This window comes from Dryobates pubescens, chromosome 6 (genome assembly GCF_014839835.1).
Source record: "Dryobates pubescens isolate bDryPub1 chromosome 6, bDryPub1.pri, whole genome shotgun sequence".
Taxonomy (NCBI): Eukaryota; Metazoa; Chordata; class Aves; order Piciformes; family Picidae; genus Dryobates; species Dryobates pubescens.
Window position 1 is genome coordinate 20,046,254 of NC_071617.1, and position 26,252 is coordinate 20,072,505.

General features: G+C 38.0%; 1 protein-coding gene across 1 annotated transcript in view; it reads left to right on the plus strand.

Moving 5' to 3' along the window:
- Positions 1–26,252, plus strand: part of SYNE1 (spectrin repeat containing nuclear envelope protein 1) — a 259,224-nt gene that overhangs the window by 6,744 nt on the left and 226,228 nt on the right. The window contains exons 3-13 of the mRNA XM_054162702.1: positions 3,844–3,939; positions 5,838–5,921; positions 11,519–11,539; positions 11,832–11,924; positions 13,636–13,814; positions 15,603–15,799; positions 15,932–16,041; positions 18,345–18,392; positions 21,823–21,930; positions 22,698–22,835; positions 23,970–24,134. Of these exons, the coding sequence (XP_054018677.1) occupies positions 3,844–3,939; positions 5,838–5,921; positions 11,519–11,539; positions 11,832–11,924; positions 13,636–13,814; positions 15,603–15,799; positions 15,932–16,041; positions 18,345–18,392; positions 21,823–21,930; positions 22,698–22,835; positions 23,970–24,134 (1,239 nt within the window). The remainder of the gene's footprint in view (positions 1–3,843; positions 3,940–5,837; positions 5,922–11,518; positions 11,540–11,831; positions 11,925–13,635; positions 13,815–15,602; positions 15,800–15,931; positions 16,042–18,344; positions 18,393–21,822; positions 21,931–22,697; positions 22,836–23,969; positions 24,135–26,252) is intronic.

Below are 26,252 nucleotides of genomic sequence, written 5' to 3' on the forward strand. Positions count from 1 at the left end.
AGAGACTGGAGTGATAATTATAGTGTAAAACATAATGAGAATCTCACCTCCTTGACCTCCTTGTAATTATATGCTAACATGTTCAGGGTGGTGAAAAACATTACATTATAAAGTATATTAGAAATAACAATTTTGTCAATCTGTATAATTATATTAGAAGAGGCTCATGCAGGAGATCTTGTAACACAGCTGCATTACCTGCTTTCCATTCCTGTTTTATTGGTGTTAAGGTACATGGTATGCGCTGCTAAACACTTGCAGTGTTTGTATTTTTGGAGCTTTCCAGCAACAAAATGTACGTTTCAGCCTGCTGGTTTACGGACAGAAGTTGTGATTCTCACACTTCAGAGCAGCAGGTCTTACTAACTTTGATATAAGTAATTTGGTGCTTTCTTTACTGCTTCTTCTCTTCTTCAATGCTTTCTCATACTTTCCCTAGTTTTCCCCAAAAGATGCTTGACTCATATCTAAAGGGAAGAACTATAGGCATTAGTTTATTTGGGTGTTGTCTTCAGGCATACTTTCACTGCCTTACCTTAATAACATGCCTCAGTTAGGGTGCAAGTCTAGTTTTTGTAACTTCTGTGAGTGTGAAGTGACCAGTGAAGGGTGGATAAGATCAAGACCTTGAAATGAGCAATCAGAGGTTTTATCTATAGTGTGAAGCTGTACAGTGTGGAAACCAGAAGTACTACCCACATTCTGCTTGCATGTGAAGTATGGATAACTCTTTTACTTCATGTTGGGATGAGGCAAATTCTGGCCTGCCCCCTGATTTCAGCAAACCGCTCAAGCTGGAAAGGAGCTGTATTGTGCTCAAACAGATCATCTGACAGGCAGGTTATGGGTACCAGGATTACAGGACACTGTAAATTGCACTTTGCAGCTTTCCCTCTGTAAGAACCTGACTCACTTCATTACTGTAGTGTAAACTGTCTGGGAGTTGGGGTTGTTCAGCCTGAAGCAAGTGCTGTGGAGACCCTATAAAAACCTTTCAGTAATTGAAGGGAGCCTACAGTGTAGCAGGAGAGGGAATTTTTACCAGGGTGTGTAGTGGTAGAATGGGAATTAATGTCTTCAAGCTGGAAGAAAATAGATTTATATTAGACATGAGGAAGAAATTCTTCCTCATGAGAGTGGTGAGGCGCTGCAACAAGCTGCCCAGAGAAGTTGTGGATGATTCAATCCTGGAAGTGTTCAGAGGCAGGTTCAATGGAGCCCTGAGCAGGCTGGTCTAGTAGGAGGTGATCTCTCTTCTTCCCCGGGCAGAAAATTTGACCTAGATGATCTTTAAGGTCCCTTCCAACCCAATCCATTGTATGATTCTAAAATTCTATGAATTTCAGGACACAAATCTCACTACTAGGGCATTATATAGTGAGATTTTTTTGGGCCTTCACATCTTGTTGGATTAGGATGGCAGCTGCTGTTAGCTTCTTGTCTGAATTATTTTAGCACAAAATTCTTCATTATTGTATCCTGTGATAATATTGATAAAACCAAAGCTGCTATGACTTCAAATAGGAAATGAAAACACAGAAGATGAGAAAAATTTACCTGCGTTTATGTCAATTGCCTGTGATGCAAGACAGGGACAAATTCGTCTCCAGTGACCTGTTACTCCATTGATTTCTGTGGTGTTAAGGAAGAAAATGATCCATTTATCTATTGCATTGCTAGGAAAAAAAAGGAATTATGTTTAAATATACCCCCATAATGAGTTGTAATGCTGTTTTATTTTATATACATGAAAAAAAATAGACTCTTTTTATTGTTGTGGCTATTAGAACACATCAAATCTCAGATGAAGTCTACTTTCAGCACAGGAGTTAATTTTTCACTTTACGCCAAAATTGCTTCTCATTAAACATTAGATCATCCATGTTGAACAATGAAAGTAGGATGTTCTGAGTTTGAGAACCAGAAACCTTTGCTTTCTCCTGATTTGCAATGGCATTTTTACCTTTTTAAGAGCAGTGTTTCATTTGTTAGGTTTATCTTTTCAAATCTATGTTTCTACAAAACAGAAGCAATAGCTGATCAACTTGTACAAATGTTTTTCAGAAATACTCCAAAGTAAATTGCTAAACCTAAAGTAATTTCAAGAATTTTTGTAATCTGATTGCCATTGTAGTGAATTATCAGGCATGAATGTCTTATAGTATTATGTTACATAGCAGGTATATGAATGCTGACAAAATTGTGGAAGCCAGAGAGTGTTTATTTAATTTATTTTAGCTACAGCAATTTTAAACTTTTGTTCCTGAGAGACATTTTGTGATTGTTAAAGCTGAGAGCTGCCATACTTCCAGAAACTGGGGTCTATTGATCTACTGGAGGGTAGAGAGGCTTTGCAGAGGGACCTCAATAGGCTGGGCAGAATCCAACGGCATGAGATTTAACACATCCAAGTGCCGGGTTCTGCACATTGGCCACAACAACCCCATGCAGAGCTACAGGCTGGGGTCAGAGTGGCTGGAGAGCAGCTAGGCAGAGAGGGACCTGGGGGTGCTGGTTGATGGTAGGCTGAACATGAGCCTGCAGTGTGCCCAGGCAGCCAAGAGGGCCAATGGCATCCTGGCCTGCATCAGGAACAGTGTGGCCAGCAGGAGCAGGGAGGTCATTCTGCCCCTGTACACTGCACTGGTTAGGCCACACCTCGAGTACTGTGTCCAGTTCTGGGCTCCTCAGTTTAGGAAGGATGTTGACTTGCTGGAACGTGTCCAGAGGAGGGCAACAAAGTTGGTGAGGGGTTTGGAACACAAGCCCTGTGAGCAGAGACTGAGGGAGCTTGGGTTGCTTAGCCTGGAGAAGAGGAGACTCAGGGGTGACCTTATTGCTCTCTACAACTACCTGAAGGGGGGTTGTAGACAGGCAGAGGTTGGTCTCTTCTCCCAGGCAACCAGTACCAGAACAAGAGGACACAGTGTCAGGCTGTACCAGGGGAGGCTTAGGCTGGAGGTTAGGAGGAAGTTTTACACAGAGAGAGTGATTGCCCATTGGAATGGGCTGCCCAAGGGGGTGGTGGAGTCACCATCACTGGAGGTGTTCAGGAGAAGACTTGATAGGGTGCTTGGTTACATGGTTTAGTTGGTTGGACATGGTGATCTTGAAGGTCTCTTCCAACCTGGTCTATTCTATTCTATTCTATTCTATTCTATTCTATTCTATTCTATTCTAAAACAGGGTTTAATGATGTAACTTCATTATTCAAAATTCATAAAACATCACCTATTTACATATTTTTCAGAGTTACCATTGTGTTTCCAAATGTAAACACACACGCTAAGCAGTTTGTCTTAAGTAGCAGCCGACAGTGCTAGCAACACTGGAAGCCTACAGGGCCTGGAGGAGGGAAGAGAAAATACAACTTAGTGTAACAACAGTCAGCTGTGAGAAGGTAGCAGTACTGTTCAACCAGCTACGCTGCTTTAGGGATCTTTCCTTTGTACAACTCTTGGGGTGCTCGGATTGAGAGAGGGAAACTTCCATGACGTGCTTTAACACTAGGAAAAATATGCCGATAGATTGAAATGAGACTATAATTGTATGCCCTTAAGTTATGTGTATCTTATAGGCAGTAAGTGTGCTGCTTTGCTTGGTTTTGGAAGCAAGGTTTGCCATTGTATCATTAGTGGCAGAAAGCATCTAGTTTTACAGTCCTGTGTCAGAAATGTGAACAATATGGTGGCAAAGCAATGGCTGAATGGTACATTGGTATTGAACATCATAAAAAATAAAGAAAGGGACCAGCCATGCTTTGTGCATCTCTTTGAAAGGAAGGGAGGCAGGATGTCATACTCTTGAGCCTTTATAATACCTGAAATCTGCTCCCTTTTTCAGCGCAATCCTCCCATACTGGTGAATGATCTGTTTGAAGATATCAAAGATGGGGTAATGCTGATTGCCCTTTTGGAGGTTCTTTCAGGGCAGAAGCTGGTAAGAACTTCCTTCTGTATATATAACATAGCTGCATACTTTCTTCAGGATATAATTTCCTAATATGTTTCTGTGTTTGAATATTTTAAAATATGGTGTGCTATGCAGCAAAAAAAAGTTTATTCACAGAGTAGGCTGCATGGTTTGAAAAAAAACCAAACAATCAAACCCCCCAAAAAATGGCCAAACAAAAGATTATTACAGACTGACATTCTTGGGTTTATGCATTTTTATATAAATTTTGTCTTAAAAGTTCATTAAAATTGCTTAGTTGTCTTAGTCTTTACAATTTATCTCGGTGTTGCTATTACGACACAAAAAAAATGGTCTAAACAGCATGTTATTTCTATACAACTTGAAGAAATAATGACAGGCTTGTTACATTTATGACTCTGGAAAGAAAAAAAAAGGTGAAAAAAAAAAAGTGAGCCCCTAAAATTTCACAGGGGGCCTTATATCAGTTTAGCCACTGTGCTGCTGTAAAGAACTTTAACTGATCACAAAAGGCTTTTTCACAGCCAAATTGTTATATACAGAGGCCATGTGTACATGGCAAATAAACTGTCTCTCGGCCACCAGGGTAGTTTTGTGCATGTGATTTGGGAGAAAAACAAACAGATTTTAGGCCAGGGACTCTCACTTTTTTTTCAAGACAGCTAGCAGATCAAGTGGCAGCATCTGAAGGAGCAGAGCAACAGTCTTCTGTTTGGCTTGCTCTAGGGTTCAGATGTAACCCTCCCTCACATGCAGGCAATTTCAAATGCCACACTTTGGCCTCTTTTTCATATTTCAAGTCTGTTTTGTTTGTAGGTGACAACCTATGTTAGGTAGCAATTCAGACTGCAAGACTGATTTAACTGTAAGCTGAGGAAAAAAAGCTCCGCTTTCGAGTGAGTTTCTGGTCTGTTGACTTATGCCGGTTTCTGTTTCTGTTCATCTAAGACAGAAAGTCTCCCTCTTGTGGCAAAGCAGAAATAGTAGAACAGGGAAAGAAGTTTAATGACAGCACCTGTTAAACAATGAAGGTCACTGGATTGTATCCTGCCTATATTAATTAGTGAAAGACAAGTGATATTACAGAATCAGAATTATGTCTAGTTAATTTAGGTTATGCACACCCAAGTATGATATTCTGCAGTAACTGCAAGAGGAATTTCAGAATCTCTTGTGGGCCTTTGTTAAATCCATTTGTAACTTTGTGACCACACATTTAACTGGTAGTAGATGTATATTTGCACTACAGTATAGGATTAAGTGAGGCATTTAATTCCACTGAAGAGTATTAGAAGCCTCGGATATGTTCTTGATTTAATTCAAAGAATTCTGTCTTTTTTAGTCTCCATGTCTGAAGTTCAACAAAATTCATTGTTCAGTGAGGACTTGTGAAAGTTTGGGTTCTTAATAACCAATAAGATACTAGAAAGAATGGATAAAAACCCTCTAGGTAAAACTTCTTCACTACAGACTGATTTTTGAAAAAATAACACCACTCTGACTTCTCTTTTTCAGGCAAAATATTTTATTGAGAGAACATTGCCTTCTCTCAAATACATATATTTGTGTGTGTGTATCAAAATAATAGTAGTTTATTTTACATAAGGAAAGTAGTTCTCTGATGTGATGAAGTTTATGGGCTGAAGCTGACATCCTGCATCCTGTGGTTATTAAGGCATATATAACTTTTTATAATAATACAAATGTCACATTTGCTTCCCCTATATCTGCCAGTCCTTCCTGTTGGTATATGCAGAGATACAATTTGACTGTACCAAGGGACATTTTCACATGTAAATCAGACTGTGGTATGTACATAGGCATTTCTGATAAACTGGAACTTCATTTTTTGCACCAAATATGTAGAAGTCTGATGGGAGTTTACATTGTTCTTTCTCTTTAAGCCTTGTGAGCAGGGTCGTCATCTGAAGAGAATTCACTGGGTTGCCAACATTGGCACAGCTCTTAAGTTTCTGGAAGGGAGACGGGTAGGTTTGGTAACTCCAAGTCCTCAATTTTCCTTGCTTTCCTTGTTTTCCTTCCTTTGTCTCTCTTTCCTTCCTTTCACTGTTTTATGCCTCTTCCTTTCTCCCTTTTATGCCTCTTTCTTTCTCCCTTTCATCTCTTTCTTTCTTTGTATGATTTGTATCCACCTACCTGTTCTTATTCTTCAATATTTGAGCTACGCATGCAATCTTCACTTTCTACACAAAGCCTAAAATGTGCTTTAAAGTACAATTTACAAGATGTTATACTAATATATAGCCATATATAGGGCAAAATGTTTCTTTTTTTTTTTCAGAATCACCTTTCATGATCTGTTCCCTTTTTAGTATTGGGTTTTTTTTTCTCCTCAATGTGCTCTTCAACTCCCTGTTCTCTCTACTTTCCTGTTGCTGTTCTTGGCAAATAATTTTCAGCTCCTTAGAGGCATTCTTTTATAATTAAAAGAATAGTTTTATGGTCTACTTCTACCTTCTTTCCTGCCTATTTCTCTTTATATTGTAGTGACTTTATTCTTCTAATTTCTGTATGTTAGTTCCATTTTTCTCAATGCAGATGTAACACCTGATGAATTTTATGTCTCCATGCCATACACCAGGAATTGTTGGCTTTTGGCATTCTTTCTCTCTTTAACCATATGGCATCTTGACCTAATTACATTTTCATTACGTGAGAAATAATCTTAGCAGATGTCTGTAGAAAGAAATATGTAAGAGAAGTTTTTAAATGGAAAAATGTATAACCAAAGCAAAGACAAGTATCTTCTTGGAGCCAAATTCAGCTTCAGCTTACGATTTTGCTATCATATGTTGCATAGTTTGTTAACACAAGGCATATCATACGCAGCCTCAGAGTGGAGGCTTCAATAAAAAGAGAGGTGCTTTCTGGTGAGACCTTTATAGCCTAAGACAAGGCTGTGGTGAATTAAAAAACCCCATGCATCCCTACTCTGCATGTCACAATGTACTGGGAGACCTGCACTTTCAATGACCCAGCTGAGATCCCAGAAATAATACAGCAGTGCAGCTAGGTAATTGACCCTGCCAGAAATGGATCACCATGTTTTGACTCCTGATACCTGAGCAATTTTTTTTCTGGGCTTCTTTAGTTACTTTTGTGTGTACTTTGTATGAATATGCAAGAGTTTTTTCTAGAGGGAGTTGGAAATATGCAACATGTCAGGTAGGCTGGTATACATAACCAGGTAGTTTCTAGGTTGAATCCAGCCTGAAGGGTGTATCTATCTAGTCTGTCATCCTTTTCCTCCCAGAGGAGGTGGGGAAGCAGTTCAGACAAGAAATGTCCTTTCAACAACGGAGTGTAGTCCTAGCCTGTACCCAAAGGTGAGCAAATGGAGGCTAGTGGCTGCATGCAATACATTGGGGAGTGCTGACAGGGTCTCCTTCCTCCATGGGCTCTCCCAGAAGTAAAGTTCATTATTCATTCTTCCTATTATCACTGCTCAAACAGACTTCTGCAAATAACCCCGTTATACTGCAAAATGCAGCTGGCAATTAGCAAATATCATTCTGAACCAAACTGGTTTTTAAATGGTTCTGGAAAGTTTATTTTGTAGTTTTAGATTCATTTTAGTGGAGTTTAAACCAAAAGCAGCACAATAACTAGATGTCCAAGTTTTTCTGGGACTGAATCGCAGGCCAGCCATGGGCTGCAGGCCATTAGCAGGTCTGAGTCATCAAGGACAGTTGATGTGAGTTTGCTCACAGGTATATCTCATACTATGTCCATTGCACCCAGTGTGAAGGAGGAATTTTGGTGAGGAGCCTCCAGCTAAAGCTCTTCCTTGAGCTTGTTTCTCTTCCTGATAAGAACAACTGTCTTTCTGTATAGCTTTCTGCTGCACTTTTGCTGTGCTGAGTGTAACTTTATACATCTTTTACTGACATTAGAATAGAATAGAATACATTGATATTAATTTGACTGTTTTCTTAAATCCGTTTTCATTTCAGTCTGGATTTTCACTTCTTTTGATGATTCCCTTTCTCTGCTGAAGAGGGGTCATGTCATGACTGTGGTGGGTTGAAATTACCCCCCAACATAAAATTGCCAGACTAGCTCAGGTGGAAGCAAATGAAGCTGTATTTACAAGCAAAACTACAATCTAGAAATTAATATGTACAAAATGTACAATATTTACATATATGTACAATTTATAAACAACACAAGAACATCCCTGGACGAACCAAGGGGCTACTAATACCATCCCCCTCCCTGCTCCCTTCCCTACCCCCCTATACATGGGACAAGAGAAAGAGCAGAGTTGCTGTTAGTTACTTAACCACAACAAGAATGCATTCAAGGTCAGCAAAGCCAGCAGGAGCCAGAAGTTAGTATCTGCCAGAGCAAGAAAACCAAAAAGAAAGTTACTTTACAGATCTAACTTTCATGGGATTATATAGAATTTATCATTATTTTCCTTTTTACATCCAATGGTGATTTATTTACATTCTACTACTTTCTGTTCAAAATCTGTGGAAAATTTTCTAGCCACAGCCTGAAACTACCACAATCCAACCCTTCTAAATAGTTCCATTGTTTGCTACACACGGTCTCAGGCTGCGCCAGGGAAGGTTTAGGTTGGGTGTTAGGAAAAAGTTATATACAGAGAGAGTGATTGCCCATTGGAATGGGCTGCCGGGGGAGGTGGTGGAGTCACCATCACTGGAGGTTTTCAGGAGAAGACTTGATGGGGTGCTTGGTGTCATGGATTAGTTGTTTAGGTGGTGTTGGATTGGTTGATGGGTTGGACGCGCTGATCTTGAAGGTCTCTTTCAAGCTGGTTTATTCTATGTATTCCATGTATTCTAATGATACCCATTTAATCTAAAACAATATCTACAATAATGAGCAGTAAAGTTCCTATCTTCAGTCTGTCTTCCATTCTGGCTATCTCAGATGTAGATGATTCAAAAGTTCAAAAATGAGGAAATAAGAAAACAGTTTGTCTCTTCGCAGATGAGATGAAGAAAAGGACAGGGTCTCTCAGGTGACTCAGGGTTTGTGCTAGTGTACTGTACTCATGGATCTTTTGGGTGCGATGTGGTGCCTGAAGCAGAAACTCCTTACAGCTTGTATTATACACTCTGAATTTAAACTCTCTCAGCTAAAGTTAGATTTCTTTGTGGAATACACTGAATGTCACCATTTTCTTGCATTACCCAGTAAGTCTGACCAGGACCTTTGGCAGAAACCACCTCTCCTGAAGGAGAAAATACCCAAACAGTTTTCCCTAAGAGATTCTTTCCTCTAATAACAGGAACTTTATCACCTTCTACCTTTTGTAACAAATCTAATTAGAATAGAATAGAATAGAATAAACCATGTTGGAAAAGACCTTCAGGATCGTTGAGTCCAACCTATCACCCAACACTATCTAATCAACTAAACCATGGCAACCAGTCTCTTCTTAAACACCTCCAGTGATGGTGACTCCACCACCTCCCTGGGCAGCCCCTTTCCAATGGCCAATCACTCTTTCTAGGAAGAACTTCTTCCTAACATCCAGCCTAAACCTCCCCTGGTGCAGCTTGAGACTGTATCCCCTTGTTCTGGTGCTGGTTGCCTGGGAGAAGAGACCAACCCCCACCTGTCTACAACCTCCCTTCAGGTAGTTGTAGAGAGCAATAAGGTCTCCTCTGAGCTTCCTCTTCTCCAGACTAAACAACCCCAGCTCCCTCAGCCTCTCCTCACAGGGCTTGTGCTCCAAACCCCTCACCATCTTTGTTGCTGGTCCTCTGGACACGCTGTGCAGGTCCAGCTTGATTTACTGAACCTCTGCTATTTACTAACCAGGTTGCTTGTGACAGATGTTTCTCCAAGTTTTTCATAGATCCACCCCCCATGGCTTTAAGCATGATCTTCAGCAAACTGTTGCAGTGTTCAATCTTCCCTGCAGCTGGTGCATAGTAGGGAATGTGGAATATCCACTTGGTGCTGTACTCTTTGGGTCAGTTTTTCACAAGATTGTTTTTGAAATGAGTTCCATTGTCTGACTCAATTCTCTCTGGAGGTCTGTGTCTCCACAGGATTTGTCTTTCCAGACCAAGAATGGTGTTATGTGCAGTTGCATGAGGAACTGGATAAGTTTCCAACCATCCAGTGCTTGCCTCTACCATAGTCAGCACATACTGTTTGCCACATTGAGGTAGAGTGATGTAATCAATCTGGCAGGCTTCATCATACTTGTACTTGGACCATCTCTCACCATACCACAAGGGCTTGATTCACTTTACCTGCTTAATAGCAGCACAAATGTCACAGTCATGTATGATTTGCATGATAGCGTCCATGGAAATATCCATGGATTTGTCACGAGCCCACTGGTAGGTTGCATCTCTGCCTTGATGTCCTGATGAATCATGAGCCCACTGAGCTAAGAACAGCTCACCTCACTGTTTCCCATCAAGATCAGAGTTTACATCTACTTGAGAAACTTTTGCAGCTAAATCTTCCTGATGGTTGTGGTGGTGTTCCTCAGTAGCTTTACTATTAGTTATGTGAATGCCAATGTCTCACTTTCACTGGAATTTCCTTATTGTGAGCAGCAATGTCCTGCCACAGATCAGCAGCCCAAACAGGCTTTCCTTTTCTCTGCCAACCGTTCTTTTTCAAGTCCTTTAGCCAACCCCACAGAGCGTTGGCTACCATCCATGAATCGGTGTGGAGATAAACCTTTGGCCATCACTCATGTTCAGCTGTGTTGAGAGCTAGCTGGACAGCTTTTACCACTGTATATTGGCTGGACTCACCTTCTCCATCTTTTGCCTCTGCAAAAGAACTGAACACTGCAGGCTGTTCCTGTCGCCTTGTTGGAAACAAGCAAAGATGGAAACAGAACATTTTCCCATACATTAAGTGTCCATGAACAAGTTTGCAAGGGATGAACTTTTAGCAGCCTTTCATATTTATACCATGACTGATGGCATGGTGTTTGTTTTGCTGAGGAAATTGATATCAATGTATTTGCTAATTTTTGGTTACAACTGTTTTATTCCGTTTGCTTGAGTAGTATCTGCCAATCTTTATCCCCTCCTTTACTGCCTTATACCTTATGAATTTATTTTAGATTGATATTTTATTCAGATGATAGATGAGCATTTGTGAGTTAAAACTTATGGAATCTCTTCCTGGTTTTGTTGAAAAGCTTCATGTGGCCTTGGACAACTCATTTTTTCCAACTTTTATTTTAAAAGATTTGTATTGCAAGGGAGTCGTAGTCAGTGGTAGTAATAATCCTTACAATAAAAGGCGCTCTGCTGGACAACGGTGTTATTCTTTTTTCCTCTTATCTGTTTTCTATGCTTTCTCCTCCCTTTTCCTTTTCTTGTTTATTCTTAAACTGAGTTTTCTCTTTCCATTCTAAATGTGTTAGAACTGTAGCAAGAAACCCCTGCATACTTTAAACTCTCTTACAGAACACTTGATTTGATTTCTTTATTAATTGTTGTAAGATGTGCCAAAAGTGTGCTTTCATTGCATTATGAAATGAAATTGATGCATTTACCTAACAATAATTTAAAACTTACTTTTATATCATTTTTTCCCTTGCTTTTCATGCTAGTCTGTATACAGAGGATCTCCGGTTTGTACAATTGTTCTATGTAATTTTTATTCTCCTTTCCACTTGAAATTAAGTTCTTTTTTTTTTTTTTCCTATGAATAGCATACAATGGTCTTAAAAAATCACTCAATATCCTAGCTATACTTGTCTAAAAAGTTAAATGAGACCATTCACTGGTTTGTTATTTTTTAAAAGTGAAGACACTTGTTATTTAATTGCAAAAATGCATTAAAAATGTAACTCCTATTTTGAATGTCTTTCATAATTGTTGTCTTGTGTGTGATAAAACACTTTTTTTTTCTTTGCTATGTAGATTAAGCTTGTCAACATAAACTCAACTGACATTGCTGATGGCAGACCCTCTATTGTGCTTGGCTTGGTGTGGACCATAATTTTGTATTTTCAGGTACTACATTTTATTTTATTTTTTTAATACTTGCTCAAATAATAGTTCAGATCGTTGTTTCGTATGAACTGATGTAGCTAAGTCACTTTGTAATTATCTGCGGATCCGATCCTGAATAAAGCAACAGTTACTGGTAGGGGTGCTTCACAGTGGGTAAAATTAGATTGGAATAGATTGATTGGGAATAGATTGAATGGAGTTGCTTCATCACTGGAACATATTATTCTACTTTCTGTGAAAAATGCAACAAAGCAACAAAAAGAGTAGAATTGTGGACTGTTCTTACAAGTAGCTTTAGTAATTGTGTAATATGCCTCACTCCAGTGTGCTTAATGTCAGAGAGTAATTATTAAAAAAACCCCAACAACATGTAAACACACTGATTTCTCTGGTAGATGCAGATATTTGCAAGCCTGTGAATGATGTAGTTAGGGGGTGGTTTGAATTTGCAGAGGAGACATCATTTGCATTCTGTCAAGGTTAGGTGGGAGGAAAAAATGGTTTTCTAAATCCTGTCCGTATGAGTTAACAAAATGAGTCACTGCTCAACAGTTAAAAATACAACAATTGATTTTGTTGCTTTTCTTTATGACATTCCTTGGCTTTGGCTCTCTTGTGATGCAGCTTTCATGTCTCAGTGTGACACCTCAGTGATTCAGATCTTGGAAGACAAGTTACCCAGAATGATAGTAGCATTTTTATTTTCATTTATAGCTCTTTGAGATGAGCAGTGAAAAATATGCTTCACAGAATTACTGAAACTGTAGTTCGTTGCATCAACTTTGAGTAATTTTTGACCATGGACAATCTTGCAACATCCTCTGGATATTTCATGTTAAACCCACAAATTTTTAGTCAATTTTCTTAAGAGAGTGAAGTTAACGATTTTCATTTGATAAAAGGCATGATGCAACTAACTGTCACACAACCTCAGTAACCACCAGTAATGCACTTTGCTGACAGGACAAGGGGTAATGGATGTAAATTACAACACAGGAGGTTCCACTTCAACATGAGGGGGAACTTCTTCACTGTGAGGGTCACAGAGCACTGGGACAGGCTGCCCAGAAAGGTTGTGCACTCTCCTTCTCTGGAGAACTTCAAGACCCATCTGGATGTGTTCCTGTGTGACCTGTGCTAGATTCTATGGTCCTGCTCTGGCAGGGGGGTTGGACTCAATGATCTTCAGAAGTCCCTTCCAACCCCTAACATCCTGTGATCCCGTGGCAGAACATTTGCTACTCCTTCACAAGCTACCTCTAAGCAAAACCACAACTGAATTTATATCCAAACTGTGCCATGATAAGTAAAGGATGATCCAGATAAGATCACTGAGGTATCTTCTGTTCTTTAATTGAACAAGCCTCCACTGAAATTACTGGATTACTTTAAAATTTGAATTCAAGCTATATGTGAACCATTGTCTCCTATTTCTATGGTAATTTGTCATAATAGATAACATGACCCACTTGCATGTTTTTCTAGCTGTAGAGTGGCAAGAAAGTCAATGATCACTAGGGGTCTTGTACTATCATCTGGGCATATACTTCAGCATTTTTAAAGCTGCTTTAATGTACAGTTAAATAAAATGCAGCATACTAATTATAACTTCTGTCCAACTTTATTTTGTCAGATGTATTAGGAAATTATTTTAAAATTGATGAGAATTAAGATTAGCTACAAAAAGTCCATTAATATCTTTTCCCAACAGATTGAAGAGCTTACCAGCAACCTCCCACAGCTGCAGTCATTGTCTAGCAGTGCTTCTTCTGTGGAAAGTGTTGTCAGTTCAGAAACTGCAAGTCCCCCAAGCAAACGGAAGGTGGTAACCAAGGTCCAAGGAAGTGCCAGGAAGGCTTTGTTAAAATGGATACAGTACACAGCAGCAAAGTAAGTAACCTATAAATGAACTGAATTTGCATATGCAGTGCAAACCTTTTTTTCAGTTTCTGAACTCTCTCAATTGGTAGTTATTCTTTTGCTTTGTATTTATGTGATTATATTCTTGTTGACAACTGAGGTTGCCAAATGTTACCACCCTACCACAAGCAAGTAATAAATAGCAATTTGCATTAATTTTACAAGCAACCATATTTCATTGTTTCTGAATAATGAATAGGATTACCTTTGACAGAATGAGGAAGAGGAAAGGCAATTAGGTGTCTAAATTACAATGTATTAGTCCTATTACCAAAAACACTCCATATGACAATGCAAGTCCCACATCCATTTAGCATTCCTCAGTGACAGAGTTTGTAAGGTCATTAAGTTCTGGCACCTGCTATCAAAACAAAGGTGACAAAAAATTATGAATATCCTCTTGCAGTTTGGTGATACAAGTACATATTACTATAAAATTTGCCCTGGTAGCTTCCACAATAAGAAAATTAAAATAAAAGATTTAAAAGAATAAAAGGGATTTATTTATTTGAATTAATGAATGACTGATATTTGGTCAGTTATGTGCAAATTGTGGAGGGAGAATATCCAGTTCTGGAGTCATGCCTCAGAGAAAAGAAATATAATTGTAAAGTTACAGCTCTTTTCCACTTCTTCAATAAATAGGTAGAATATAGTAAATCATAGTGCATTTACAGTCTAATTTGGCATTCTTCCTATTGCAATGTTGTCAGTAAGAAACAGGTAACTGAAAGTGGTCAGCTACAATTTCCAGATGTAAACAAACAAAATACAAAGAAAAAAGTGCATTAATGAAGCTGTCAGCATTATTCTGAAGAGTAGGTGGAATGTGTTCAAAGAAGACAGGATGGTACACTCAGCCTAGCCGTTGCAGGTTTTAAGGGTTGGCTCATTAAAGTCAGTGAAGATGTTTCACTGATGCCAGTGAGCTTTGAATGAAGCCTTCATTCAGAGGTAGTGTTGCAGTGAACCTCCCAATAGCAACACTGCCTTAGTGTATGTGTGCCCTCAGTCAAAGTCAAGTCTTGCAGTCTGTGGACCACCATGCCTTTCAAAATTACTTTTAAAAGAAGCAGTCAGAAGTATGATTCAATTCTGGTTACTGGTTTTATATTGCTATTGATCATATGTGTTTATTTTTTAGTGGACAAGTAAGTGTCCTGGGTGCATGAAATTATGGTATCACTTGTGTTTTTGATAAGAGTATAAAGAACTTTTTGTGTTACATTTTTATCTCAGCAGTAATGTCACTCTTTATGCTTTGATTTTTAAAAGATAACCAATAAATGGAATTTTTTTTTCATTCTTTCCTCTTTTTTTGTTATTGTTGTTTTGGGGTTTGTTTTAGGCCCTTTTTTAATGATGCTGGTGTACCTAACTGAACTGCAGTAGTCCTAATGGAGGGAGATATTAAGTGCTTTGCAGAGAGGGAGTAGTGAATGGAGTTGCATACAGACACTGTCTGTCACACAAGAACTTTGAGAATAGAATAGAATAGAATAGAATCTTGGTATACTTGACTTGTTCAAAATACCGTTGGCTTATTGCCACTAACAAGCCCACTGAAGACAAATGCAGTATGTGTATAACAAAAAGCTTTTGGATCTTCATAAGCAGAAATTAAGTTATGCAGTGGATGCAAGGATCTGATTAGCATTGCAGGAACAAGTGATATAGGTTTAGCGGGTAGCCGTGGTCTTCTCTTGTCTAGGCCTGATGTTATTACATGTCACTTGTTTTTTCTTTCTTATTTTTTAGGCAAGTTGGAATTGAAATCAAAGATTTTGGACAAAGCTGGAGGAGTGGCGTTGCATTTCATTCCATTATTCATGCTATCCGTCCAGATTTAGTAGACATGGAGACAGTGAGGGGAAGATCAAATAGAGAAAACCTGGAAGAAGCCTTCGCACTTGCAGAAGCAGAACTAGGAATTCCAAGGCTCCTTGATCCAGAAGGTACCTAATGCAGTTGAAAATAGTTGAACTGCTTGCTTGAGTTAAATCATGTGCTAATTCATAGTATGTAGATTTTTAAGCAGAATCTTATGCCACTCAGCTAAATAATTCACTATGTTCTATACTTGTCAGATGTGGATGTTGACAAGCCAGATGAAAAGTCTGTCATGACATATGTAGCCCAGTTTCTGAAGTATTATCCTGATCCTCATCATACAGTGACTGATGTGCAGGAGAATGATGTAAGTTTCTCTTGCATATACTATTCAAAAGAGTTTATCATGAGGGGGGTTTTACAAATACATTTTACAGCTTTCTACGATTTATTATGTTTCCTTTTGATGAGCAGTTGAAGCGAAAGGCAAGCACAGTAAAACCAGGGAGTGATTAGCTGAGAATAAAGGAACAAGTGTTGCAGATGTTCTCTAGTAGATTTAGAAAATAGAATGTTGATCCTGCTGAGATATTCTTATTTTCATCAGTAGGAGCCACAATGAACACAATTATTATAGGTAGTAGCAAACCAATGGGTCCTAAGGTTCCCTATGAGTTTCTTAAGCATACCACCAATGAGATTGCAATAATTTGTTACCTGAAGCAATGCATCACTTCTGGTTTTATCTTACTGGGTTTCTGGATCAGAACAGGAATAGTCCAAGAGATTGATTAGGGCTTTTAGACTCAGGAGACTGTGACACAGATTTATTTCTACTACACAGTGATATTTGACTATTTGCTCTAAGAAATTGGTTTCAGTCATAGTCGTCGTGTTTTGGGTTTGGTTGGTTTGAGGGTTTTTTCCAGTTTTTTGGTTTGTGTATACTCTAGTCCATTGGCTTTGCACTAGAATGCTGTACTCAGTAATGCCAGGTGATCATGACTCACTTTATAATCCTGATCATTTGCTTTCTCCATGGCAAACACAGGAAGAACTGCTGAGACAATCTGCCTAACCCCAGCATGAGAGAAAGAGGAAACATTTTTTGTCTGTTTGATTGCATTCCTTGTAGAGTTACAGAAGAGCTTTGTAAGGAATGAATCTTCTTCCTTATGGCTCTGTATGGCTAAAGCAGCTGTAGCTTTTCTGTCCATTTCCAGTGCTTGAGCACTGGAAATTTTCATTTTCCTTTCTGCAACATCCCTGTGCTGATGCCACAGCATCCATCCACTGAGCAGTACGGCTGCTGAAGCAGAGGAAGGAACACTGAAGCTTCATGCTGTGGACTGTGGAAGGCTAAAGGCAGTTCCATTGTTTCCATGCCATAGCACACAATGCAGTTTCTACTGCAAACAGCCTCAAGCCAGGTGTGCTGCCTGTGCTGGGCTTGCCTTTAGAGGATCAATCTCACACCGTCTCCTGAGGTTTACACAGAGATGATGCAGGACTCAGCCACTCTGTGCTCTGATGGCCTCTAGGCTATACCCACAGACACATGAGCTGTGGAAACTACCGACTGCTCAGAAATGTTTCCATCTGTTTAGGTATTCAAAAGCTGCCTGGACATGGTCCTGGGCAGCTGACACTAGATGACCCTGCTTGAGCAGGGGATTTGGACCAAATGTCCTCCAGAGGTCCCTTTCACCATTCTGTGATTCATCAGTTCTATGATGATATTTAAGAGCACAGTTGATATGTTTTTATTTTTCTTTAATGAAGTGGTGACAGCAGAGTTAATCTTTCAATGCAAATGGAATATTCTTTCCTAAATGGCATCATACAAGAATAGAGATTTAAATTAATTTTTTTTTAAATGTTTTTTATAAACAAATTTTTAAATTACTTTTTTTTTAAATTGACTTTTTGGACAGCACAAACCATTTAAGTGTATTTTTAAAATAGCTTTCTACACCTATAATTATTCTAATATTTACCTTCCTGGAACAAATATAAAGGAGAGTACTTTTCTCAGTGCATAGTGTTGATAGTGAATCAGATGTGAGATACTTCTTTGACGAGATAATCAGTTTAGATTGAAAATCCATGTGTTGTTTTTCAAGAAATGTTGTCCAGAGGTTCTGTTTTAAGTACAGCAACATAGGCAAGATCAGACCAAATATATAAGATTGGTTCATGTCAAAATATCCTTCTTGTGTTTTGTGGAAACCATATAAGTGAATCGGATGCCCTTGTGATCACCATAGCTAACAGTGCAAAGTCGAACAGTATCTATTGCTTCTTTTTCCCTTCTTATTGACTTGGCACATCCATGTCCATCATAAAGCTTTCCTTACAAACTTTGCATTACTTGGTTTGTTTAGTTACTCAGGAAAGGATTTATCTATCTTTACGAATCTAAAAACTAGTTACTTGCAGCCAATCTGTAATCAGTGAGAGACGGGCACTATTGCAGATGACATCTTTCTTAAGATGGTGTCCTAAATAATCTGTTTTCTGGAAGTTTGTGTTGCAAACTTTATAGCATTTTAAGTACAACTTGTATTCTTACACATGTGATTCTTTTGTGCTTCCTGAACTTCTGCCTGCTTTGCTTTATTTTTGCCTTTTGTTTTGTTGCTCCTTCCCCAATTTGTTTCATGTTGCTAGGAACTTCAAGCAATCCCAACTTTTGTCATTTCTTTTATGAAATTTAAGGTAAGGGTAACATGCTGTAGAATAATTGCTTGAATCGGACCTTTCATGCTTGCTATGTCTTTTATCCTGAACTTATTTCACTTCAGATTTTGGGTGTGTTTATGTATGCTGATTTGGTTGCTTTACATTAATCTTTCCAAAAAGTCAAACAGACAAACATAATGAATGTAAGTCTGCTTTCTTACATGAGCTGATCATAACATCTTAATGCTTAATTTTGCAAATATTTTCACAAATATTATAGAAAAGCAAGTCAAGTTTCCCATAATAAATCTCAGACTATGCTTTTAGTTTTCTTAAGTATATATATATATATACACATGGTATTTCTGCTCATCTATTCTCCTTTTAGATGGATAATTTTATGTGTCTAGAAGTTTGTCGAGTAGATACTTGATTGTATATGTGATTGTGTAACTGGTGTGTGTGAACTGCAGGTTGGAAGGAGAGAGCATTCATGTGAAATTAATTGCATGATATGCACTGCTCCTTGTTTTTCCCCATAAATTATGATGGTATATAAAGTAAAATAGAATAATGCTTTGACTTTGAGTCTGGCCTGAGAACTTTCTTCATAAATTTAAATTTTGCCCCCTTGTCATATTGGAATTCATAAACACTTTTCTGTGATTACCTTCTTTGTCATTTGGCAGTTGAGTGCTCCAATTCAGTTCAGTTCTGCAAATCAGTGGATATTCATACAATATCAGGAAAAGTACATTAAAATGCTGTTTGGAACTATCATGTAGAATAAAACATATTGCATTAGTTAAACTGCAATAAATGTGATCAGGCATCAATAATCCTAATACTAAGTAAATCACAAATTATCCCTAAACTTTTCTTTGGCTTATGTTCTGATCTGTTTGTTCCTTCAGATATGCAGGCTTTAGAAAATAATTTGCATAAATGTAAGAATATAGCTTTGTTATTTTTGTACTAAGAAGCACTGTGCACTAATGGAAATCTTATTTTAAGAATGATAGTTCATTAAAACTGTATGGCATTGGTGACAGGTTACTTGGTGTCTAAGAACCACAGAATGTTAGCAGTTTGAAGGCACCTCAAAAAATCCTCTAGTCCAGCTCTTCTGCCAGAGCAGGATCACCTAGAGTAGGTCACACAGGACTACAAACAGGTGGGTTTTGAATGTCTGCAGAGAAGGAGAATCTACAACCTCTCAAGGCAGCCTATTTCAGAGTTCTGTCACCCTCACAGTGAAAAAGTTTTCCTTTATGTTCACATGGAACCTCCTATGCTCTAGCTTGCACCCATTGCCCTTGTCCTATCATTTGACATGACTGAGAAGAGCCTAGCTCCATCCTGCTGACACTCACCCTTCACATATAAATATTAAGGAGGTCACCCATCAGTCTTCTCTTCAAGCTAAAGAGACCCAGCTCCTTCAGCCTTTCCTCATAAGGGAGATGTTATACTCTAGTTCCTTTGTGGTTCTGTGCTGTACTTCTTCAAGCAGTTGCCTGTCCTTCCTGAACCAAGGGGCCTCCCAGTTTTATGTCATCAGCAAACTTGCTGACAGTGCACTCTGTGCCCTCATCCATGTCAATGATGAATATATTGAGTAGTACTGGTCCTAGTAGTAACCCCTTAGGACCTCCACCAAATGCAGGCCTCCAACTAGACTCTGTCCCATTGACCACAACTCTGACTTCTTTCCTTCAACCAGTTCAGATGAAAATGATACTTTAATGTTGGATTACCCAAACTGAGACTTCAAAATGCTTTTGTATCTACCAAGGAGCAGAAAACCAAGTTAGCAGGTGATAAATGATGCACTGAACTGGAAACCTGTGAAAATGGAGGAATAAATTAAAACGAAGTGCATTGTTGCACACTGTGTTTAACAGCAGTCCATTAGGCAGTTGTGGAAACACCTATGTCTTCTGCATTTAAGCATTTATTAAAAAAAAAAAAAAAGGTATAAATAGCAAACATTACATCAAGCTGAATGCCACTTGTTAACTTTTAATTTAATGTCAGAGACATGGTATGTGATTTAAGAGGGGTGTGACCGTTCCTGTGTTCTTTAGGTACTTTAGAGGTGTTCTTGATTCCTATGATATCCTAGTTCAAAATTACTTGGTCAGACCCAGGTTTAGCCATTGTTAAGTTACATTGACAGGAATTTTGTAAAATAACTATTTTGCACACATTGCTGTATGAAGTTGCCGCCACAAAGATGCTTACCTTCGAGAGGTGATTCTCAGTGATAATAACTTGCAGCACAGCCTTTTACAAAACTGAACATACGATGTGAACTACACAATGCTGTGTGTAGTATACTTACTCCCTGACATCAAGAATATCTTGCTTCAGGTTTCAGTTAGTAGGATTGTTGTAAGACTTTGAATCCATTAACAGACATAGTTTGGTATTGCCTTTAATTGGCTTCTTTCCCAGTGTAGGATCTTTTCTCAAAAGAAAGTAGTTTCTTAAATGCAGTCAGTGGCTATTCCTCTTCATCACATAGTAAAGTTTTTCTTCTCTCATGTGATTCTTGAAATTTAATCATTCATTTTAGGTTATTAACTCATGTGATGTGGTGTTGCATTTGTTTGCTTTGATAGTTCTGGTTTTGACAAATTTTACAGTAATATGGCTTCTTTGGTTTCAAAGAGTGGCTTCTGATTAGTTGGAAATTTGAGACAGACATATCGTACTTGATTAGCCTACTTAGCACAGTGCACAAAGATGTTTCTATTACCTGGCAAGCTTCTCATGTAGCATGCTCATAGAGCTGAGATTTCCTGTTTGTATTCTTCTATTCACTGCCAAACCACTGAATTCTGCAGAGAACTTAGCCCTGCAAATAGTGCCACAACAGACTGAAGTGTTGAAGCAAAAGTGAACCAAATAAGCTGTTCTTCACATTCATAAAAATGCATGGAAGGAAATGAAACTTAATAAAATTGGGATTTCCTTTATTTCTTTTCTGATCTTGGAGCTTGTGGAGCTTGAAGTCAAGAATTGCCCTGAAGTCACCCAGAAAAATAGCTTTTTTCTTTCTTTCATTTTTTTTTTCCTTTTTCTCCAGCAATAGCAGACTAGCTAAAAGATGATAAAATAATTTCCTGTCTCAACTCAATGAATTTCTACAATTAACTGTTGAGGTGTATGAACGTTCTGTTCATTTAACATCAGATGAGAACTGAAATAGTCTCTCTGACACTGCCATGCCCCAAATCATCATGATTTCACCACTGTAAAATTCAGTTCTCTTACACTCAGGAAGCGCTTTACAATTAGATTGTATGATGTTAAGTGATGAGAGAATTAGGCCCAGATATTCCATTGGCTTTCACTACAACTAATGGCCTTGACTGGCTACAGAGATGTTAGTTTGTGGACTACAGCTGACGCCTCTCCTAATAGACAATTTTTTTTTTGTGTGTACTGTACTAAATCATAGAGGGAAGACAGACTGATGCTGAGAGACCTAAAAGTGTGGGCAGAACAATTTGAAAGAGACTTAGCCCGAGCACAGGTGGCAGAAACAAGCTTACAGGAGAAATACCAGGTAAGCAATACAGAAAAATTTGTGTAAGACATTATTGTCATCACTGTGTATAACACGTACTACACTATTTTCTGTGGTCTGTATATACACAAGTCAATATACTGTAGCTTAAAGAAATAAGGACACAAACTGCCTTGCCTTTTACTGGTGGAAGAATTCTAATGTCATCTCCAGCTTTGCCACACAGAGCAGTGCACAGATGGTTTCCCTAACACAGAGCTTTTTCTAGCAGTGTGAAGAAGGACTGTCCTAGTTAGAAGTGAGTCCTTCCACATCCTGCATGATATAGCTCTGATAGTAGGTAGGACTGAAGGCTGTTTGAGGTGACAGGTACAAAGGCCAGGGCTTAGAGAATTTTTAACCTCTCTCTCAAAGGTTAATACCTGCACTGACAATAGAAATTTTGGCCTAAATTTTCTCCTGAAGCTCAGCTCTTCTCTGAAATCAGCCACTCTCTGTCCCAAGTAGCATTTCATTTGTATGCTAGTTTATTTGATATTGTTTCCTTTCATATATTGTTCAAGCATTTGATAACTGAAGGGAACTATACAAGTTCTACCTATATTTCCCTGGATGATTCTATAGTCTTTTATAACCTTTAATAAAATGCATTTCAGTGTAAATATACAACTTTACTGCTGTTTCTCTTTAGAAGGAATAGAACTCTATCAGTAAAAAAATTGCTGTATGTTTTACTACTCCATCAATGTAGAATAATTTAATACTTTGTCTTTGTACTATATTGATTTGTTTTTCTCTTTTTGCAGTCATTTAAGCATTTCAGAGTACAATATGAGGTAAAAAGGAAGCAGATTGAACTTGCAACCCAGTCATTAAGGAAAGATGGAAAATTATCACTTGATCAAGCTATGGTGAAACAAGCATGGGAGAGAGTTTCTTCCAGGGTAAGTTGAAAATTATCTCACTGTATATTTTTAATTAAATGGAGGATGAGAATTTCAAATCATGTAGACACCTGTTTACTGTTTATGTTATTAGACATTAGGTACCTAAAAATGGACCAAGTTTCTATCACCATTGAATTACTTTGCATATGTTTTGACATTTACTGCACTAACATATTTAAGATTATTCAAACATAAAATATGAACTTTAAGAAAATGACTGTGCTTTGAGATTTCCTCTGTTTGAAAGTGCTTAGCAGTGCTTAAACAAGCTCAAAACATTGTTGATAAAATAATGCACAGTGTTCCCTTGAAATGTACTTTTAATGTCAATTCCTAGTTACCTGAAAAATGGTCATATAATGTTTTTAATATAACTTTAAAAAGAAATCAGTGGAATGCTGGATATGTTACCATTAAATGAGGCTTTACTGCTATTTTTTACCTTGTGGCAATAGTAAAAGATTAATAATAGTATTTGTGATAGTAATCTTGTAGCAATTGAATGAAAAATCCCAAGCATCTTATTCCCTAATAAGTTATTGAGTCATTGTTTTGCAGTGTATATTGATCAGTATTTCTTAAAATATCATAGATTTAATAGAGGACCTGTTTAAAAATATTCTGGAGTTTTGACATAATTTTTATTATTTTTTCACTCCCAAAACTAGGATTACCAATAAGATTCAATGTTTTACTTCTATATTCTCAACTCCACAACATTTTTAGACTCATTTGCGTGTTAGACAGAAACACTATATTCAAAACAGGGATAAAAATAATTTATGCAAGACCATGACATAAATGATATTAAGTGAAAGAAGGTCTCACATGCCTTGCTGTGCCTGTTAACTAAAGAAATTCCAGATCTCTAGCTTATCAGTTGTTTCAGTTTATATGTGGTTGGCTCACTATTCTGGAAGGGAAATATGTGAATCAGTGAATCCTTATAGAGATTTTGTTGCCTGTGAGAATGCTTTAATTTCAGAACTAATGTGACATAACATGCCTACGTTTATGTCTCAAACATACTCTATTTCTGGGGGTTTTGGTCTTACCAGTATAAAATCCTAAGGTACTTGTTTGTATAATTAAGTGAGGAAGAAATTTCAGCCCTCTTATTTTATTTCCTAGCTACTTGATTGGCACATACAGCTTGATAAATCTCTTCCTGCACCCTTGGGGGCTATAGGGGCTTGGCTTTATCGAGCAGAAGCTGCTCTGAGGGAGGAAGTAACTGTTCACCAAGCTCATGAAGAAACAGCAAATACAATACACCGGAAGCTTGAACAACATAAGGTAGATCTACAAGCATTAATTCTGTGCATTATACATTGTTATTTCCAGAGCTGTAAATGCTCCACACTGTACAAGGAAATAATTTTATTTCTAGTTTCTGTGGGTGGTGTCATCTTGATGGTAGCTAAAACTAGCTGTCTTTTAGTGATGACTTGAACTGTGATACATGTGTATCTTACAAGCAATATTTAAAATTGCTTTTGAATGCTCCTACTTCTTTTATCTGCAAGATATCCAGTATTAATATTTTAAATGTTCCCCTGTTTCAGGATTGCTGTTGGGTGATATTCTATAGAACCAGAAGTTGGGTACATTGATCAACCAATAGGTGAAACAGAAACAGGTGAAACAGGTGAAACAGAAAAGAGAGGAAAAGCTTCTAGTCAGTGCAGGTGATATGTACTAGGGGAAAAAGTCCCCTCTGCTGTGGTAAACAGGAAACAAACAAAACTTTGCCATTCTTTGCGGAGTTGAAGTTTAGTTTATATTGCCTTTTTTCCCCCCTCTGTCACACTACTGTTTTAAAACTCAATTGTGGTCTTGTTATTTTTGTCTTTAGGGTATGGGTGAGGTTTCTCTTAAAGAATTAATGCCATATAATGAAAAGCTGACAAGTTGTGTAGTCATCTTGACTCAGCTGTTACAGACAATTCTAGTTTTCTGGAAAATAAGTTTGGTCTTCTGATTACTTTTTATTACAATAGTGGCAGCTTTTTGGACTTAAGTGGTGGCTAATAAAATTTAACCAAGGCATTATTAAAATCTATGAGGAAGATGCTGTTTTCCTTCAAGGTATAGTCTCTTGTAATTCTCAAGGTCATTAACTTTCTTGTAATCCCAAATGTTTCAGGATTCATAAGGTTTAACATTTGTTTGAAAATGCAAGTCAAACACTTTTCTGTTCTTATAATGTGAACACTACAGACTTCCTTTTGATACATTCATAAGAAATCCAAAAAGAATGTGCCCTAAGCTCTCTTGTTTTTTCATCAGAAATGCTGTGGTAAGGGATTTTTGTGTCAACAAATAAACTTTGATTTAGGTTAGTCTGTGCCGAGAGTAGTTTTCCCATGAGAATGGGATGGCAAAAGCTCTGAGAAGCAGTATGTGTGATTATATCAGGTTTTGGAGTTTATTTTGTTGTTCAGCTTTGCACAGGAGAATCCTAATGTGGTTTTGATGGTACCAGAGATGGGTTAATGTCTTTTTTCAGTCCTTGTTTCCTAGGTTGTTATTGGTGTTGGTTTGTTACAGTTTTGTTCAGATGACATCATCACTTTGTCTCATCTGACAATGGGTCATTTTAGTGAATTTTATAGCTTATGGCCATTTTGAAGCTAATACCAAATGTATCATCTCATTTAGATAAACCTTCATGGAAACAGAAAATAACTTCAGTTTATTTTGGTTAATACTGCCACCAAGATCCAGAAACTAAGAATAATACCTGTGCTTGTTGAGGGTCATTTTGCAGAGCAGGATTTCACTTCATGAGAATACTATATAAAAGTTTTCTTGGGCTTTCAGCTGATGTTATATGAAACTACTGGGGTTTGTTTTGACTAGCCAATGCATGTTAGGAACATCCCTTTCTGGCCGGCGAGGTCTCAAATGCAGCCAGCTGAGATACTTGTTCCAAGTCTTTACATGAATGTTAGTCACAGGTTCCCCTCACTAAATTTTTCACCATGGTACATCAATGCATCACTTGCATCTGAGAAAGCCTAATATATTTCTGTTCACAACAAGGTGTTGGCTGAAGTGGAAAACAATAAAAATACAGGTGGGTTGATGGGGCTGGTGGGATCATTTAGTGAGCTGAGCCAATGAATTACCATTAATTTCTGCTCTGTAAATACTGGGTGTTGATTAGAGAGAAACCTTTCATCAGCACGAAGGAATAAACAGACATCTGTGATCAATATACAAACCTACATTTTGTTCCTTCAGGTGAGAAAGGGGGACCTTTGCATAATTTCCTTGGTTACTAGGCTTCAGAGTACTTTATGCCAGGAGGTGTCTGTATGCAGTAAATTATGCACTGTTCTGTGTCGTGTCAGCCACTGGAGACTTGGCGTGTTATTGTTACGGTTTCTCTTTGAAGACTGCTGCCAGTCA